This window comes from Echiichthys vipera (assembly GCF_963691815.1).
Source record: "Echiichthys vipera genome assembly, chromosome: 21".
NCBI lineage: Eukaryota > Metazoa > Chordata > Actinopteri > Perciformes > Trachinidae > Echiichthys > Echiichthys vipera.
This window is the reverse complement of record NC_139846.1, coordinates 11,595,474-11,612,685: the sequence shown is the minus strand read 5'-3', so window position 1 is coordinate 11,612,685 and position 17,212 is coordinate 11,595,474. Positions and strand designations below refer to the sequence as shown.

Genomic DNA, 17,212 nt, shown 5'->3' with positions numbered 1-17,212 from the left:
GTTTTTGGTAAGTTGCCTGAAATAAGGTCTGTGGTTAACACAGGCTGAAGAGATTTTTATTCTAAGATAAAAAATCTATCAGTAATTACCCCACTCTTGAATTATGAAGTTTTTACGTGTCTTAAAAAAAGGCATTTGCTAACAAGTGGCTAGCTTGAAATTTAATTTAAACTTCAAAAACCATAAAAGTGGTGTGAAGATTATCTCTCTGAACTATGTCTGACAGTATCATAAACTTTTGTTTGCCAGAAGTTATTTTCTGAAATAATCCAAAATTGAATGGAAAGATCCCCCGCGACTTTTTGTTGAGGGAACCACAGCAATTCTAATTTCCGGGTTGGCCAACAAAAATAAATCCTCTCTGCAGCACTCTATGGCTAAACAGGCATGGGATTTCTGCAACTTGCATGAGCAGTGGTACATTTTCTCTCACAGATTGTAGTCTCGCAGTTTTTTTCCTCCTTTCAGCATTAATCTGTGAGGCAAACACAACTCTTCATGCAGCTACATAACAGCTAAAACCTTTCAATTAAGAAGCATTGGGGGCTTTTAGTCTTAAATACTAACTCAGCAACCAGAATTAGTGACGGATTAAAAAGAATGTACTCAATGAAATTTGGTCAAAATCTGGATTTGAAAACAATGCAACAACAGAGCTGGTCAAACATAAAGACATGCTCATTTCAGTTTGGATAACCCTCAAACAACCTGACCTGTGAAAACACAGTTGGCACCCTGCCCACATCACAATGTCTGGTCATGGTTGCTCAGTGCTACCCTGGAAATCCAGACGCACCACTAGCAAATCCCTACTCACCAACCAAATTGACTATCTGTTATGAGTGGGTGTAACCGATGACAGTGAAAGTCGTCAAAGTCGTGTAAAATGGCTGCGGATTATTGGTCGTAGTCGGTCGTAGCGCTATCCAATTGCGTGGAATGTTATTTTGAAATGCATGCGTTGGTTCCGGTCTTTTGCTTGTTGCCAGACCCTAAGTCTAGATAGATGCGGGGTCTGGATTTCCAGGCTAGCTCAGTGCCGGAATTAGTGCAGATATTTGGCCAGATGAAAAAATTCAAAAATCTTTCCACCGGTGAACCATATATACCATCATACCCTAGCAGCTGACTATAGAACAACATTTCCATAGTTTCTGAAAAAGTCCCCATTTGTGGGTAAAGAAATGTTTTTTTTTTACTTTTGAATTGGGCAGGACATCAAAGCATTTGAACTGATAACTTTTCGGAGGTGTCCCGACAGATTATCAGTAGCATACTTGTATGACATGTGATACTAAACCTGCCATTCAGCTCCTGTTCATTTCACACATGCTTGTGAACAGCATGCTGTATGATCCAGAGATTTTTACTTGACATTTAAAAAGTGAGTTGGGGCAGAAGCAGGACAGGGTGCTCAGGGTGGAACAGTACAAGTTGTGCATAAAAAAAAAACCAAAGCCTGAACCTCTGAACCCTGGGTGTGGCTTCTGTACTGTGCTTTACAAAAACAGATGTCTCCCACACAAAACTGATGGACACGCCCACACTGCACTTGTATAAACAATGTCCTGGGGAAAAGGAAAAAAAAAGTATTTCTATTTCTGATTCACTGCTCCAAACAGTGTGCCACTGATTTTTATTGGAGTAATCTGAAGCAACAATACAACTTTAATGAACAGAACAAAGGAGTTGAATACATTCTGTGTCATTTCATGAGAGTAATTGAGATGTCACATTTTAGGAGCTGCTGAGACAAAAGACTTGTTACGATACACATAAATCAGTCATTTCAAAGTCACTTTTACATTTGTGCACTGAAAATAACTGGTATTAAGGAAAAGGGGAACAGTTTTACTTGGTATAAACCCATAAAAGGATAGCTCCAGTAAAAGCTACCAGATGTTGGTGAAATATTATACAAGATCGTACATGCTCCACGAGACAGGGTGAGACAGAGAGAGGGCAAATCCAGGAAATAAAGTTGCTGAGTCTATCATTGCTCTTTCTAGTCTGTCTGGGATTCTGGGTAGTAATAACTTAACAAAGTGCCCATTTGCAGAATAACTTCATCCTTCCCCCGAGAGCTGTTATGTTAACAGCCGGCTAGTCTTCATCCAGATGTCTGCAATTAAAGCAAATGAGTTTGATGACAAAAGCACCATTGACTGAGCACGCATTATGAAGATTCTGAATTCTTTAGCATTGGTTTTATTTGCCGCAAAACAAAGTTAAACAGCTCGGTTCTCACAAAGAGTTGCGTTACATTCCTGAGCGCCTGGTTTCACTCAGGATTGGAAGCAAATGGCCAGTGGGTTTCCTGACCAAATGGGCACAGCACTGCCGACTGTGTGAGTTTTAAACATTATTCCACATTTCTACAGTAGGGACACAAAAATTTAAAGAAAGCGCAATCCTGAAAAACATATAATATCCTCATAAAGTTTGAAATGCAACCCCAAAAAAGGCAAAACAATGCTATATAAGAACCACAGAATAAATGACTTGAAATACGATACACTTGATGCCACACTCTAGATGAAATCTGATACTCACATTAGGAGTTTAAAGGATTTCCTGTTTTCTGTTCCTGTTTAAGTCTTATGATGCTCTGGAAAAGACCATGCGACAACTCTTACAGTACAAGCTGAAGATAAAAAGCCCAAAATGTCCGTTGGGACCCAGCAACGCGTGTGTGTATGTGTGTGTGTGCGTGAGAGGCTATGGGAGGGACAATGTAGTTAAGTGGTGCCCCCTTTTCTCTCCTCCCCCTTTATCACACCATAACCCCCCACTGTCACAACCCTTTGTGCTGATGTTTTTGGGTGGGGGAAAAAGAGAGAGCAGGAGCATGTGTGTATGGGCATCCATGTATGCTAAAGCATATCTGTTAAAAGTGGTCTGTACATGTTTTGTATTTCTGCTTCTCAGGCAAAGTAAGAGGAGCTACTGGCACGAAAACGGCACCCTAGAGTTTCATTTTTTCTCACTTTGGTCAAAAGGCGTGCCATCCAGACACTGTGCTGTTATTGAGCAGCAGATGTCTTGCTGAGTTGTGAGCTGCCTTTGAATAGACTATCCCCCTGAAAAATTACAGACTCTACACTTTGTTTGGGAACTTCTCAAACTCTTTCCATCACTTTCTCACCCGAATGCAGCAACCTCACTCTGCACAACTCACAGCGTTTCTGCATATGGATGCAAATGAAGCACCGTGCGTGTTGATAAGACGACCCATTTCTAATCCTGTCAATAACACGATGGCATACTGTGGACGGATTCCCTAATCTTTCACTACAGAGGAAATGAATTCTAATTAAAGGGGAGCTGTGAGCTGAAGTGGAGAAAGGAGGGAGGCAGCAGAGGAGAAGATAGATGGAGTGAAGGAAAATAATTGGACAAGGTGAAACGGTGAGATCATGGTGTGGTTAGGAGTTATTTCAGAAAGTTCTAAAGTGGTGCCAAAATTATGCTAAAAGAGCTTCAACATGTAGGTTATCCAAGAGGATAAATGTCAATTCACCTTCACCTCAGTCTATTCACAATTTAATTTTTGAGAGATTAATATTTTCCATAAGATAGACAAGTTATACGTTTCTCTGTGTCAGTTAAGGGATTTTCAGAGAGAAAGACAACTACAGGACAGTTGTTTGGCACATTCAACAAGTAGCAATCTTAATCCAGAGATGTTCTCATGTGACTCGACTGTCATTGACCAAAAAGTCCCATACACAGCTTACCTAGCGAGCGGTCCTTTGTCTGGTTGGTCGATCGCACCACGGGCAGGCTAGCACGAATCCGGCTGCCACGGGTGAAGGCTGTGGGCGCGTCTGCCTCAGACATGGCGTCCAATGACTCCAGGGAGGCCAGAGATAGGTGGTCAAACTGGTCGCCGACACTGGGCTGCAGACCGGGGCTGTGCTTTGGGCTTCTGCTCTGGAGGGGGGAGGCACACGGAAACATGATACGGTAAAGGTTTAGACCATGGACACATTGTACACAATATGATACATGCGTTAGTTTCTCATTCTTAGAAATGACACAACAAAGCTTTCTTAGTTTCGAAAGAGCATCAAACATACTCTTCAATCCTTATTATGTGCTGCATTTGGTGGAGTTAGACATAACATTGTATCTGCCACTCTGACAAGTGTTATGAGTCACACGCATTCTTTGGCAAGCTGGAATAAAGCCTATTTGATGTTGAGCTTGACAACTAAATAAAGGACTGCAGTCATCCCCGGGTGCAGAGAGTGTTAATATTGTAGGACACTGATACAAGCTCACAAACTGAACAACACTGCATCGTACGGCCGCACAAGCACATCACAGCAACTAAAAGTTATCAAGCATGAGGAAACTTCTGATCATACTATAGGAGTCACAACTTTTAAATATAATTTTCTCCCTCATGAGCCTGGGTCTGATTTAATAATGATACTAGCAGTGTACGAAAGAAGTTTTCATACCTGCATCGTGACACACTGAAAGAGATCTAACAGAAATCTACCTACCTAATTCCTTTTTAACACTGATTAAGGATCAAGAATTGTGTCATCGAGGCTTGAAGATCACCTGGCTGCTCTATTATATGATCTGCATGACGTGGCATCCTCAAGCCACGGCCTACAATAAGACGGTGTGTGAAGAGACTACAGAGCCCATTGAGCTATTGTGCGGCGCTGTAAGTTGATCCGTAGCACAGGGGCGAGGTGGGACTGAAACTGAGGGGTCAGTGAACACTGGGCTCTTTATGAAATGCTCTTCTTCCCTGGCAGAAGTGTAGTGCTGTGGAGCTAATACAGCTGAAGACACAAGGCCGGGTCCATCAGGTTATCTCGAACACACCTGTGTGCACACACTACTGTTTTCACACACTCGTACACGTACAGACAAATAAAGAATTTAAGCTTTTTATATTAAGTGCATTGACTTTTGTTGAGAGCTTTCAAAGGCAGAACTGGTTTATGGCAGCCAAGTGTGCTCAGCAGGCACAGACAGGTCAGACACTAAAGAAGCACAGGGGCATGAGTTTTGGGAACATTTTCACACGGCAAATGTTAGTGAGGAAGCAAATTAAGCCTCACACACAATGGCATGGTGCAGATAAGATAAAAGACTGACTAACTCTGTGGGGCAATTGGATTTTCATCAAGTACCTCTGAATGTCAAGCTCAGAGTGAAGGGAGGACAGCATGTCCCGTAATGACTGACAGGAGGAAAAAAAGGAGGAGAAGAAAAAAATAAATAGCAAATGGTGAAGACATGCCAGTTAGAGGGTGAGATGGAAAAAGAAATGGTCATTTAACAAAACAGAGAAACCATGGAAACAAATCAATGTCAGCAGCAGTCCAAAGAAAAGTAGAAAGAGCATAAAAGGAGAACCAAGATGGAAATGTCTCTAGTTTCTTGGGTGATCCGATCACAAAGTAGACACATTGATGGTGCATTGAGATCCGATCACTCAGGGCGCACTCACACTGTCCTTCCGCACCGGGCCAAAACAGGTTTTTCGGGTCAAGCCTAGTGCGTTTGACCAGTGTGAGTGCAACCGCTCCGCGCATAACTGCGGCCAGCTGGCCGTCTACGGCCCGTCTGAGAGAGGTGGGCTTTTGTAGAGCGCGTTTGCACATGTACGAGCACAAGCGTGCGCACGTGTACGAGCACGAGCACGACGCCTACGGCGGTTCTGACGTAATTTATGTGCGCCTGCTCGGACATAGAAAATAGAAGGACGGACCATGCGCGTACATTTAACAACAACAACAATGGCTGCGAAAGGTTCACGTTGGTGTGATGCGGAGGTGGAGTGTTTACTGCAGATTTGGGCGGATAAAAATATTCAAAACAGTCGACAAGACGCACAAAAACTCTGAGGTCTATGGAAAGATTTGTAAACAAAGCGACGCATCGCGATGACGTCAATCAATGCGCGTGACGTGTTACGACATGATGACGTATAGGCAGCAAGAAGCATTTGTGCGAGGCCCAGGCAGTGTGAGTACAAACGGGCCTGGGGCGCGGGGGGAGAGGGAGGGGGGGACAAGTACCCTAAAGCCCAGGGCGCGGTGCGGAAGGACAGTGTGAGTGCGCCCTCAAAATACATTTTTAGATGGTCATGGATAAGTCCACGTTCTTTTAGTAGTGTGTAGGCGAATGTGTCCTGGGCCACACTGAAGGACCCCCTACTCAACTGTCATCCTCTGCGTAAGCGAAGTGCTCTCTAATCGACGTCTGGAACGTTACGGGTGTGGTGATTTGGTTTGCCTGGCCACGCCATGGAATAGACCCAGTCTGTATAGTTTGGATCTCTTTCTTTTCGTGTTCCTTTAATTTCCGGCAGACTAGCCACAGGAAATACATTGCTGCCACCTACTGGTTACAAGCAACACTGTATTAGGTCTTTGAAAATGATGTACGTGTTTATTTGCATATAGAGTGGGGAAGTGAGATCCGATCGCAAGTGGTCACTCAAGACGCAGGTAGAGCCGCGTTTTTGTCAATTGTCCACTTGATGCATGCTAATGCCACGTCTGAACAGCGCCATAATCTAACAGCAGAGAGTATTTAGGTTACAGATATTTTTTATAAGCCTACTTGAGTTTAATTAATGCTGGCATATAAATCTTGGAAACCCCATCACTTGATAATTTCTATTAATTCATTACCCTATTAATCACCATTCTCATCCCCATACTATATGTACTTATAGAGTGATAGTTTGCAAGCATTTACTGCATGTGATGCACCTTCACAGCAACCTGACACAGCAGGTAAAAAGTGCTGAGCCATCACTCAACTCCTGTAATTCCATTAAAATATGCTTAGGCTGCAGCACCCAGAGATTAAAAATACATGAATAAAAATGTGCCCTTATACTGTTAATACATGATAATGATGACCTTTTTAAACAGAAGGGTCACATGGAGTTGACATGTCATCTGAAACCAGACATGTGTTGGGATATTTAATCTGAGCACTGAATGATTTATGAGTGTATTCAGTGGTGGTGGGTCCAAACAGCCCTCCTACACTGCTGTTCTATCTCCTCATATGCTACCGTGTCACCCATGGGAATGTTGACTCATATTGGCTTCCTCCATCACCTATAGGTAGTAATTATGTCAGACTGGTTTGGCAGTGTAATACAATATTTTCTGGAATACCAAAGTGGAGGAAGAGAAACCTGTACTTTAACTTGTATAAATGTTTGCTGAACTATTATGTTTTATGAGTTTATTGCATGACAAAACATACTTGGTGAAGTAAATGAATACTCTTAACTGTCTGATAGGGCTGGGCTAAATAGTTGAAATCAATATAGCATATACTTTGGAAAACAAAAACTTTATTTCATTTTTTTTAATTGCATCTGTCTGGAGATAGTACTTTAGGGAACATTTTGTAAAACGATAACATGAATTGATCGTATCATCACAATATCGTACCACTGTAAGTCAATATGCAGTAATTTCAAATTTGGCCTTCTAACATCAGGTAAATGTAGTTGGATAAAAAGTTCAATACTGAAATGTGGGAGAGAGGCTTTAAAAGGAAAAAGGAAAAAAATACACAATCAAAGTGTTGATGAGAAGTGCTGTTTCTCCATTTTAAGTCTCCTGGCTCCAGCTTCATATCAAATGGATGGTAATGAGACTGGTATTGATCTATTGAATCTATTAATTTAAGTTTCATAAGACGAAACTATTCCCTGGAAATGCCTGTGCACCAAAATTGTAGTTAAAGCAAGAATATGCAACATTTGTTGACTTCTTCTACGATTAAGTACGCTAATTAAAACTGTTGCATTCCACTTCTGCCAAATCCCTGGATACTTTTAAATAGGCATGTGACAGCTGGAGAAGAATTGCAGAGGAGAAAAAGATAGTTAAAGCGGAAGCAGTCACATAAAAAGAGTTCAGGAAATTGCAATTGCGACCTCCTGCTTCCCTGTGGAAAGAGGTAATTAAGTTAAACCACGCCGCACCAGTCGACATCTGACAAATGAGGTGTCCGCTCCAAAGGTCAACATTTAAGTTCAGATGAACTACTCTGTCTACCTCCCTCCCTCTTTCATATACATGCATGCAGAGATCATCGCTCTCACAGCGGCTACGTATGATATTGCTGAAACGCCTCAAATCAAAAGCCACATCCCATTCTCCGCCAACCACTTCCCGCTTTAGGGTCCAGATGTAGAAACCGCAAGTCAGCCGCTGATTAGCACTGTAAAACCTGCTTCGACCTGCTCGCACCTACATTCTACACCAAAGTTTTCCCCACTTCATTCCAATCCATATAGCCTGAGATTCTGCTTTTTCAGCAGTGGCTGCCTCTGTACGCCACATTTGCTCTGACAGCTATGATGAATGTGAGACTGAGACACTGGCACTGGCTTATACACAGGAATATAACAAGTTATAGAGTAATGAAAGGAACCCCTTGAGAAGGAGTGTGTCTGGAAAAAAGATAAAATGTCCACTGCAAAGATGTAGTCTGAAGTGCAATTGGTTGTTACATACCTGTGTAAAAGGTTAATCAGGATGCAAGTATAGCATATCGAGAACATGACTCATGTAGCTGTGTAGCTTAGATGCAAACTGCTCTGTTACAGCAAACATTATCCTCAGGCCATTAGGCACTAGCTCTATATTTTGAATCTTAAAGGTCCCGTATCATACTCATTTTCAGGTTCATATTTTTATTTTGGGTTTCTACAAACACATGTTTACATGCTTTAACTTTCACAAAACCCATTATGCTTCTCATACTTTCTGTCTGAATATGCCTTTATTCACCCTCTGTCTGAAATGCTCAGTTTGAGCACCTGTCTCTTTAAGAACCCCTTCTGATTGGACAGCATTTCGGATATTCCGTATTTGCCCTCTTGGTGGTCTCTGCAGCCATTCATTGCAGCCGGGCGATGACTGTAACTGCGCTGTGGGGTGTTGTACCTCCTATATGGTATAGTTGTGACATCACAACTGTACAGATGTTCTGACGGCTAATTTAAAGGCAGTTTCCGAATATGGGCTGTGTGCATTTCTCTGCAGATTGAGCATTTTTTTGTGTGTTTTTTCACAAGCGAAAATATAATAACAAATAATGACAATAATGACGTAGAATTTATATTACAATAGATTAAAGAAAAATAAGTGAAACAAAAATTGATAAACACAAAACTGACTAAATACATGGTTACGGTTACAGTTGTAGGCCAAGAAGAGTCATGATAATAAGGACACATGACTGGTGGTGATTCTTACACCCCAGAAGAGCCAGGGTGGATTGAGCATTTTGATACTCATTATTATTATTATTTATAAAGCACCTTGACCTACTCTATAATCAAAAGTATTGTTTAACGGCAACCAATCGTGCTTGTATAAAATAAACTGATTAAAGAAAGTAAGTAGTTGAAATTCTCATGATTCATGCTGTCTGTGTGTGTGTGTGTTTGAATGAGAGGGATACAAAGAGAGAGTGGGTGCATGCATGAGTGAGTCAGACCATTGTTCCAGAAAATCTGACCCGTACCCAGGACATCCTGAAAACATTCATGCAACAGTGGTCTGACAAACAGTATGTTGTCATTATGAAGAAATCTCAGGTCGGTGTTTGCGTCTCTGCATCCCCAAATGTTATACAAGACATTGTGCTCTCTTACAATGCCAACATTTCAATGCACCTGAGCATGCATTTATTGGTGCTCCATGTCACCCGTCTTGAATATTCCAAACTCAAACTTCAAACTGAAGGAACAATGCAAATGTTCACCAAGCAGAACCTAAGCGATATAGCACACGGCTCCTGTGTGAGCTCCTGACAGACAGGCAGAGCCGAGACGTGAAGTCAATCACTTTTGTTAAGAATAATAGCAGCTCCCACCAGGAGTCTGCGGTGTCACTCATGGAGATTTAAGTATAGCCATAGTCTCGAAATCTGCCAGAGCATCATTCCCCCCACCTGTTGCCAGCATCCACAAAGCCCACTGATTGGTGCCTACTTTATTATATAATCAACATAGCTGTGGTTATAATGGCTTTCTCATAACAAAGCTTGGCTTACACCTTGAAAAGAGGGCTATTTCCTGACATCTGTTCAATCATGTCAACCTTTTTCACCTTTGGGTTGCATACTTTTGGAGATCTGTGATAATACACTGCAAGTTTCACAGATAAGAAGCCAACAATAACTACACTTTATCTACAGCCACTACGACTGTCCGACTACAATGGCGTACATTCCCGCATCATCTCTTATGTACACAAAGTAAACACACACAGGTAACCAGAGAAACAAGTTTCATTCATTCACTCTTTATTGGTTTTCCAAACTTGAAATAATGTAAAGATAGGAGCGGAAGTGTGTGGCTTTAAACACAAACTCCAGTGTTGGGAGCACAGCTTCCCACTTAAGATGCTAATTTGGCTCAATAGCTCTGGGGAGCAGAAATAGAGCTAACTGTAATTACCTGGCCTGATCTGTATAGCAAACAAATAAACAGAAGACGGTAGCTCTGCAGACTGTTAACCCCTTACTTAACATGTCTCATTCGGACACGTTATTCCACTCAGGTATTGAGTCAATGTGGTTAGGTTCAATTTGAGTAAGATACTTTGAGTATTTGTGTCCAACTGAATCAGTACTGTTCTCCCTTTTAGTATAAAAGGTTGAAGTGTGTCACAGGTTTTCCACAGAACTAAAAAAGGTTAAAAAAACAGGCACACAGAGTTCATTAAAAACACCTGTGTGAGTCCAAACCTCAGTGTTGCTCAACATTGAATCATAAAGCCTGTCAATCAACTCGTCAGCGCTTAGTCCGTATGCTGTCTGTAGACAGACCATCATCCTTTGTCTCCCCTAGCCTTAATGACATTATACCAAAATCCCCTAGTCATCCATTCTCATTCATTGCTACCACATCCCTCTCTCCCTCCCTCCTCTCATGCATTCCTCCCCTAATCCCTTCATCCAAAATCCCCAGATGACCTTTCAGAGATGGACGAGCTTGTTAATTGGTGTGTTAGAAGGACATGACTTTATAGTATCCACAGTCAAAAGCTGTCAATGAAGGTGAAGCCGGTTCATGACCCCGCTTTCTGCAAGTAACCATAGCTGTTTCCATCTCATTAATAAAATATAACATTGGCAAGTAAAATATGATCAGGCAAATCTGTCATTCCGACTCCAAATGATGTGCACAATCACAACAGATACAATACTGTGCCTGTTGACCGGGCGGGGAGAGAAGGCAAGATGACTATCTCTTCCGCCACTGACATTTCCAACCAGTGAGCTATACACCGTCCAATTGATGCCATCCACTCACGCATACATGAATTAGTCACAGTTATCACCATCAGACATCACCCACTATTTTGAATGAGAGAGGATACAAAAGTCAACTTTGCGTGACCATCAGCTAGATCAGCCAGTAGGTTTGTGAAGCAGGAAACACAGTCTTGAGTTGCCACGCCAGCTTTAAAGGCTGAGCCATTTCTATTGCAGTTATGTACAAAAAAAACATCATGTTCTAACTAAAAAACATTTTAAGCAAAAACATTTATGTACAACGTTCTGTAATGATCTTAAAATGAATAAATGTAGTATTTACCATATCAGACCAGTGGCGATCTCCTTCCAGCACTGACTTCCATGTGAGACTGGAAACAGGGTCACTTCCTCCAATGTTATTTCAGCCCTAGTAGCGCTTGCTATTAGAACTGCCCTGTCCAGTTCCCTTCCCTTTCTGTTCGAACTCACAGCGGATGCCCCCCTGGCCAATGCACACGCCGCGCCACATCCCTAACTATCCAACAGCACAATAGAAACACACACAATGCACACCCGTCGACGGCAGGGGAAAGTCATTGTTTGTATGACTGCATTATGCATGTATGAGAGAAAGATTGACTTTGAGCACGAGGGACGTCTGCACAAACCACGATGTGCAAATATGTCTTACTCACAGGCTATTCCATAGCCTATGAGTAGAAAATCTGATACCCGAAACAGCTCCAAAAAGTTTCCACTCAGTGCTACAAAATACATTTTATCTTAAAACGTCAGCTCTAACACTTAGCCCCATGTCCAATCTCAGCTTCCATCTCACTGCCCTCAGGCTGCAGCTGAAGATGTAGATGATACTTGTGTCCAGAGGAGATATTACCTTGCTCTACCTCAGGGATCCTGAGAACATATGCAAAATATATTCAGCAGCTCATCGTCCAATGGCCACACCGAATGCATGGACACACTCACACATCCAATTACCAATGCATGCCAATGTTAAATATTCCTAGTTTGGTTTCCAAGCAAATTTTATGATACTGAATGTCAGGGTCATTACAGGAAAAGTGTTGCCAAATATTCACTTTTATATTGATAAGATGCTGTGTTGTGGCCACACATTCAAGAGTTTGACATAAGATTACAAGCCCAGACTTGGACCAAAACTGGCAGATCATTTACTAGTGTTGCATGCAGGCTCTCTTACCAAACAAATACATGCAAAGTATTTGCCGACGGGGCTGCAGAAATGTGACCTGTCAAGACTTGCTTGTTAATATCACTTCATCAAGAGAAAAGACCATTTAATATCTGTGAACACTTACAGTATAATAACACAATGATGCAACACACACACACACACACACACACACACACACACACACACACACACACACACACACACACACACACACACACACACACACACACACACACACACACACACACACACACACACACACACACACACACACACACACACACACACACACACACACACACACACACACACACACACACACAAACTGTGGACAAAGCCATACTAAAATTTCAAAGGGCACAATTAGATCACACGTCCTCACATGAACCTAGTCTAACCTAACCTCCAGAGAGTATCTCTCCTGGGGTAAAAGAAAGGATCTTCCAGGTCTAATTTGAGCCTCTCCGAGTGTATATGTGAGAATGTGTGGCTGGAGACTGTGGTCACCAAAAACAAAGAGGGCTTTCTTCTCTCCAGAGAAACTGGAGTCCTGCATCATCGACACATATAATCTAAAACGATCAAAGGGGTATAATTAATAGATCTACATTTTTAAACCTTTATTTGCCCTAATAAGTTTTAGCTGCATGACTGTGAATCACAGTATTTTGTCAAGTGCCAAGACTCCTTTTCCGTCCCATGAAACCAGCCCTGATAATGGCTTTACTATTCATGCCTAATTAACAAGTCACAGAGGAGCACGTATACGCTCCTTCACTGAGCCTAAGATTTATTATACCCTCTCTCCCAGAGGGGTTTCTCTGTTAGTTGTGTGTGTTTGTGTGTAGAAACAGAGTCAGATAATTCGAAATAAAGCAAAGTTTTAATTTACTTTGATAGACCCGCATCCAAAACTATCATGTAAACACCGTCTGCTACAGTTTATTTAAACTTTTTCTGCGCTTATCTGTCATGCCTCTATGATGCCGGTGAGAAACACGTATCTGACATGTTTTTGACCTCTGAGAGACACAATAAGAAACCCTACTCACACACAGATGCACACACACAGTCTTGAGCTGTCAGCCTTAGATGACTCATTTAGCCATATGTGATAAGTCACGAAACTCCAACTCTCACTGTCAATAAACAACACCACCCACTGATGCTTAAGGTGCTAAATCACCACCAAGTTTTATCTACACTGAGCTGAACTGACTTGTTTTGTTAGCAACCATGTTAACACCACCCGCGGAGTGTGAATCAGTGAGCTAAGCTTAATGTAGCAAAAGCTGAGTTGCATGGGATTTTCAAAACATGAGCCATAGTTGAGGTAGATTATGGTGTCAAGCAAGAAGAGGAGGTGCTATGATAAACTGCAGCACATGCTCCACTTGTGTCAAATAATATAATTTATTACTGATTCCATTAGCTGCTGATGCTTGAAATATATATTTTCCCACAATATAGTTACTCATATTCCAGGTGTTACTCGCCATCTATGTCAAGTTGTTTAGTACAAGAAAAACCTGCCTTCTCATTCCATCTGTTGACAATGTATTTTATACATTTAATAAAGTGAGAGACATTGAGCCAAGTTGCTGCCATGCTTTTCTCTATCCCACACTCCACCCCTTCATCTCCACTGAGAACTGCCGACTGAAAATAAAGCACAGGAGAGCAAAATAAGGTTTGAGCCAGATACTCGGAGCTCGTCCTGTCAGCACTGAAATCATTCTGGTGTGTCTCTCTGTCTGATCTGCCTTTTGAGTTAGGCTCATACCACTGGCCCAAGGTGGAGTCCAGATGTCAGGCTGCATGCAAAGACTTGCAAAGCAAAAGGTACAGATAGAAAAAGCAAGGGGCAACACCCCTTTTTCTTGCTCCCCAATTGGTTTTGGTGCCATAAAGCTTGGAACATCTTGGCCAATTTATGAAAAACATGAACAGGTGTGCCAGTGACAGCAATCCATCAGAAAGAACTATTTTCAACTGAAAATCCGAAGACAGGACAAATACAAATCAGAGATGTGAAGCATCAACACAACATGTGCATTCCATCTAGGGCTGCCCCCAAATAGTAGACGAAGCACGAGTTGAACGAAAAATCATTAACAGACCAAAACTTGAATGATTGATTGGTTGCAGGAAAAAAAACAAATATTTGGAGCTGTTTCTTGTCAAAATTAAGAAAAAATCTATGTGACCGAGGGCTTTTAATTTGAATGGCAAGATACAGGAAGTTGTGACACTCCCTCACTGTTTGTTTTTTTCAACAGGGCAGGTCCCTTGGCTGTACACCTGGTTAGACAGTTAATAGTTAATAGCCAATCATGTCGGCAAAGACATCTAAGATAAGGGATCACTTCGAAAAGAACAAGGATGACCCCAAGAAGATCACATGCAAACTTTGAAAAGAAAAACTTTGCCTATCACTCGTCCATGACGAAGATGACCTACCACCTTAAACATGTTCCCACCGTATCCTTGCTGATTTTTCTGACACATGAAGAATTAGAAACTGAAATAATTTACCGGCGGCAGACTTTGTACACATGTAAAATAATGGTTATTAATTATGTGGAATTATGTTATACAGTCACTGAGGCTATACTTGGGGGGTGAGGTGTGTGTATATATATATATATATATATATATATACATACATACATTTATACCTGTGTATATCTATATACAGTATATATATATTTATATGCATCGATTAGTCGACTAATCACTCTAAATGATGACTACCGGTCAAACGTATTTTGTCCATTCGGTTAGCTGTTCTTCAAATTAAATTGGTTCATCTATCTAGTGTAATGACATCATCTTGCTTACAAACAAAGGATGCCAAGATGACTGAAGCATTGTTCCTCCTTCAAGTACCAACCAAACAGGTACATCTGAAAAGATGTGACATTTTAGGGCAGAGAGTGTGCAGCCTATTCAATAGCTTTCCTGTTGTTTGTTGGCAGTCTGTATGCACTGTACATCATTTTTCCACCACTGCACTATTCTGCCCTATAAAGCCTAAGTGCAGTAATTTACGAAATCACTAGTAACATGATTTCTGCACAATTTTTGGTCTGAAAATTTGGAGGTTAGGATTGATTTGGATAATAATTATTCAATGGCAAACTAGTGAACCATAATCGATCACCAGTGGGCCAAATGTTTATTTGTTGGGACAATAAACAAACTTTAAAGACATTTTTTTTAACCTTTTTTTTGTAGTTACTGCACTTAGGCTTTGTAGGACAGTATAGAGCTGGATGATATAGCCAAAATCTGCTATCCTGATACTGATTATTTCACATCTCGATAACGATATATATCATGGTATAGCATGTTCTCTGGTAATTCAGTAAATAAATAGTCGTAAATAGAATTGCATGAAATAACCACATGGTAAATAAGTAACATGTTTAATTTGATGAACTTAAACTGGAAATTCACATCAGATTTTATGAAAAAGAGTGAGTTAGTATGTGCTTGTTATTATTTTATCCCGATATATGATTCCAGCATGATATGAAGAGGATAAATGATGAATGGTGCCTTCATGTGCTCCTCGGATGGTCCCATTAAACGAATTGGGAAGTCGTTCCCTCCGATTTTGGTGTCGATTTTGATGAGCTTTAAGTCGTGATGTGGAAACAACATGGATGCTCAAAAAAGTGTTGTATTTTATTGCACAGAGGGTTAAAACAACAAGTTGATGGCGGTTCAATGGCTGCCAATCTTAACAAAAGTGAAAAGTAATTTGTGTATCCGTACCGTAATTCGGATTCCCTCTAAAACTGAATGGGCTCTTCCTTGATTAAAATCATACTACACTCTTTCACTTAGTTTCATGAAAATCAGGTAAGAGTTTTTGCATAATTCTGCTGTCAAACAAATAAACCAAAAACAAAACCTACTTGGCATAGGCTGTTAATCCATGAATGCTGTTTTGAGTCCTGAAAAATTGAAATGAACAACACAGTGGGCATTATCACGTATTAAAATGGTCCTTTGTTGAAAAATGCCATTACCTGTTTAACCTTTCTGAAGTGTTATAGCCGAGCAGATAAAATAAGTCAAAGAATGTTCCTCAGGCTGCAACTGCTGTATTGACAAACTGTCTTAATTGCAGCCAAAGGAATGTAAGGGCGTAAGGTTACATTTCACCTCCATTCTCTACAAATCTGTCAAGAAAATCTGAACTTTTTAGGATCCTCATAACGACTACCTGCCTGTTAAACCAGATGAGCAACAATACGACTTAAGGCAACTCGGAGTTCTGTTGTTAACCTGGGTTAATACAGCTCTGTTGTGCTAGTACACTGAAAAGAGCTCAGACCTGATTAGCTGGTCTGATTAACACACTGGCATTGCGTTTGCGTGTAAAATTTTGTCTGGCTTGACTCATTATCAGCAGTGATCAGAGGCAGGTCCATCAGGGCCTTCTGTCAGAGCGGCTTAACCCCCACCCCCACCCCCACAACAACACTCGGGATTAGACACAGCCTTGGCGCCACTCCATGGACCACTTGTCCTCTCAGTTGGGTTTCTGCACCCCTAAAACCCAAACCCCCGCCACATAACCCCTATTAACCGGCAGGTCAACGCATGCCCATCATTAACCTTGTGCTTCTTGTTTGTGTTACTCACAGTAGCTCTCAAAGTGTCACTTCATGCAGAGGTGCCAGATGCTATTAAAAGTAGTCCAGCTCCTGC

At 41.4% G+C, this 17,212-nt stretch overlaps 1 protein-coding gene across 16 annotated transcripts in view; it reads right to left on the bottom strand.

Moving 5' to 3' along the window:
• The window catches only part of kiaa1217 (KIAA1217 ortholog), a 114,277-nt gene that overhangs the window by 24,213 nt on the left and 72,852 nt on the right, over positions 1-17,212 (bottom strand). For 12 of the 16 annotated variants that reach the window (XM_083936122.1, XM_083936109.1, XM_083936124.1 and 9 more), the window contains exons 3-4: positions 5,126-5,206; positions 3,738-3,933 (exon numbers count right to left, since the gene is read on the bottom strand). In XM_083936122.1, coding sequence (XP_083792248.1) covers positions 3,738-3,933; positions 5,126-5,206 — 277 coding nt within the window. Of the gene's footprint in view, positions 1-3,737; positions 3,934-5,125; positions 5,207-11,614; positions 11,721-17,212 lie in introns of those variants that run through there. The other 4 variants (XM_083936118.1, XM_083936112.1, XM_083936111.1 and 1 more) reach the window with 3 other exon arrangements.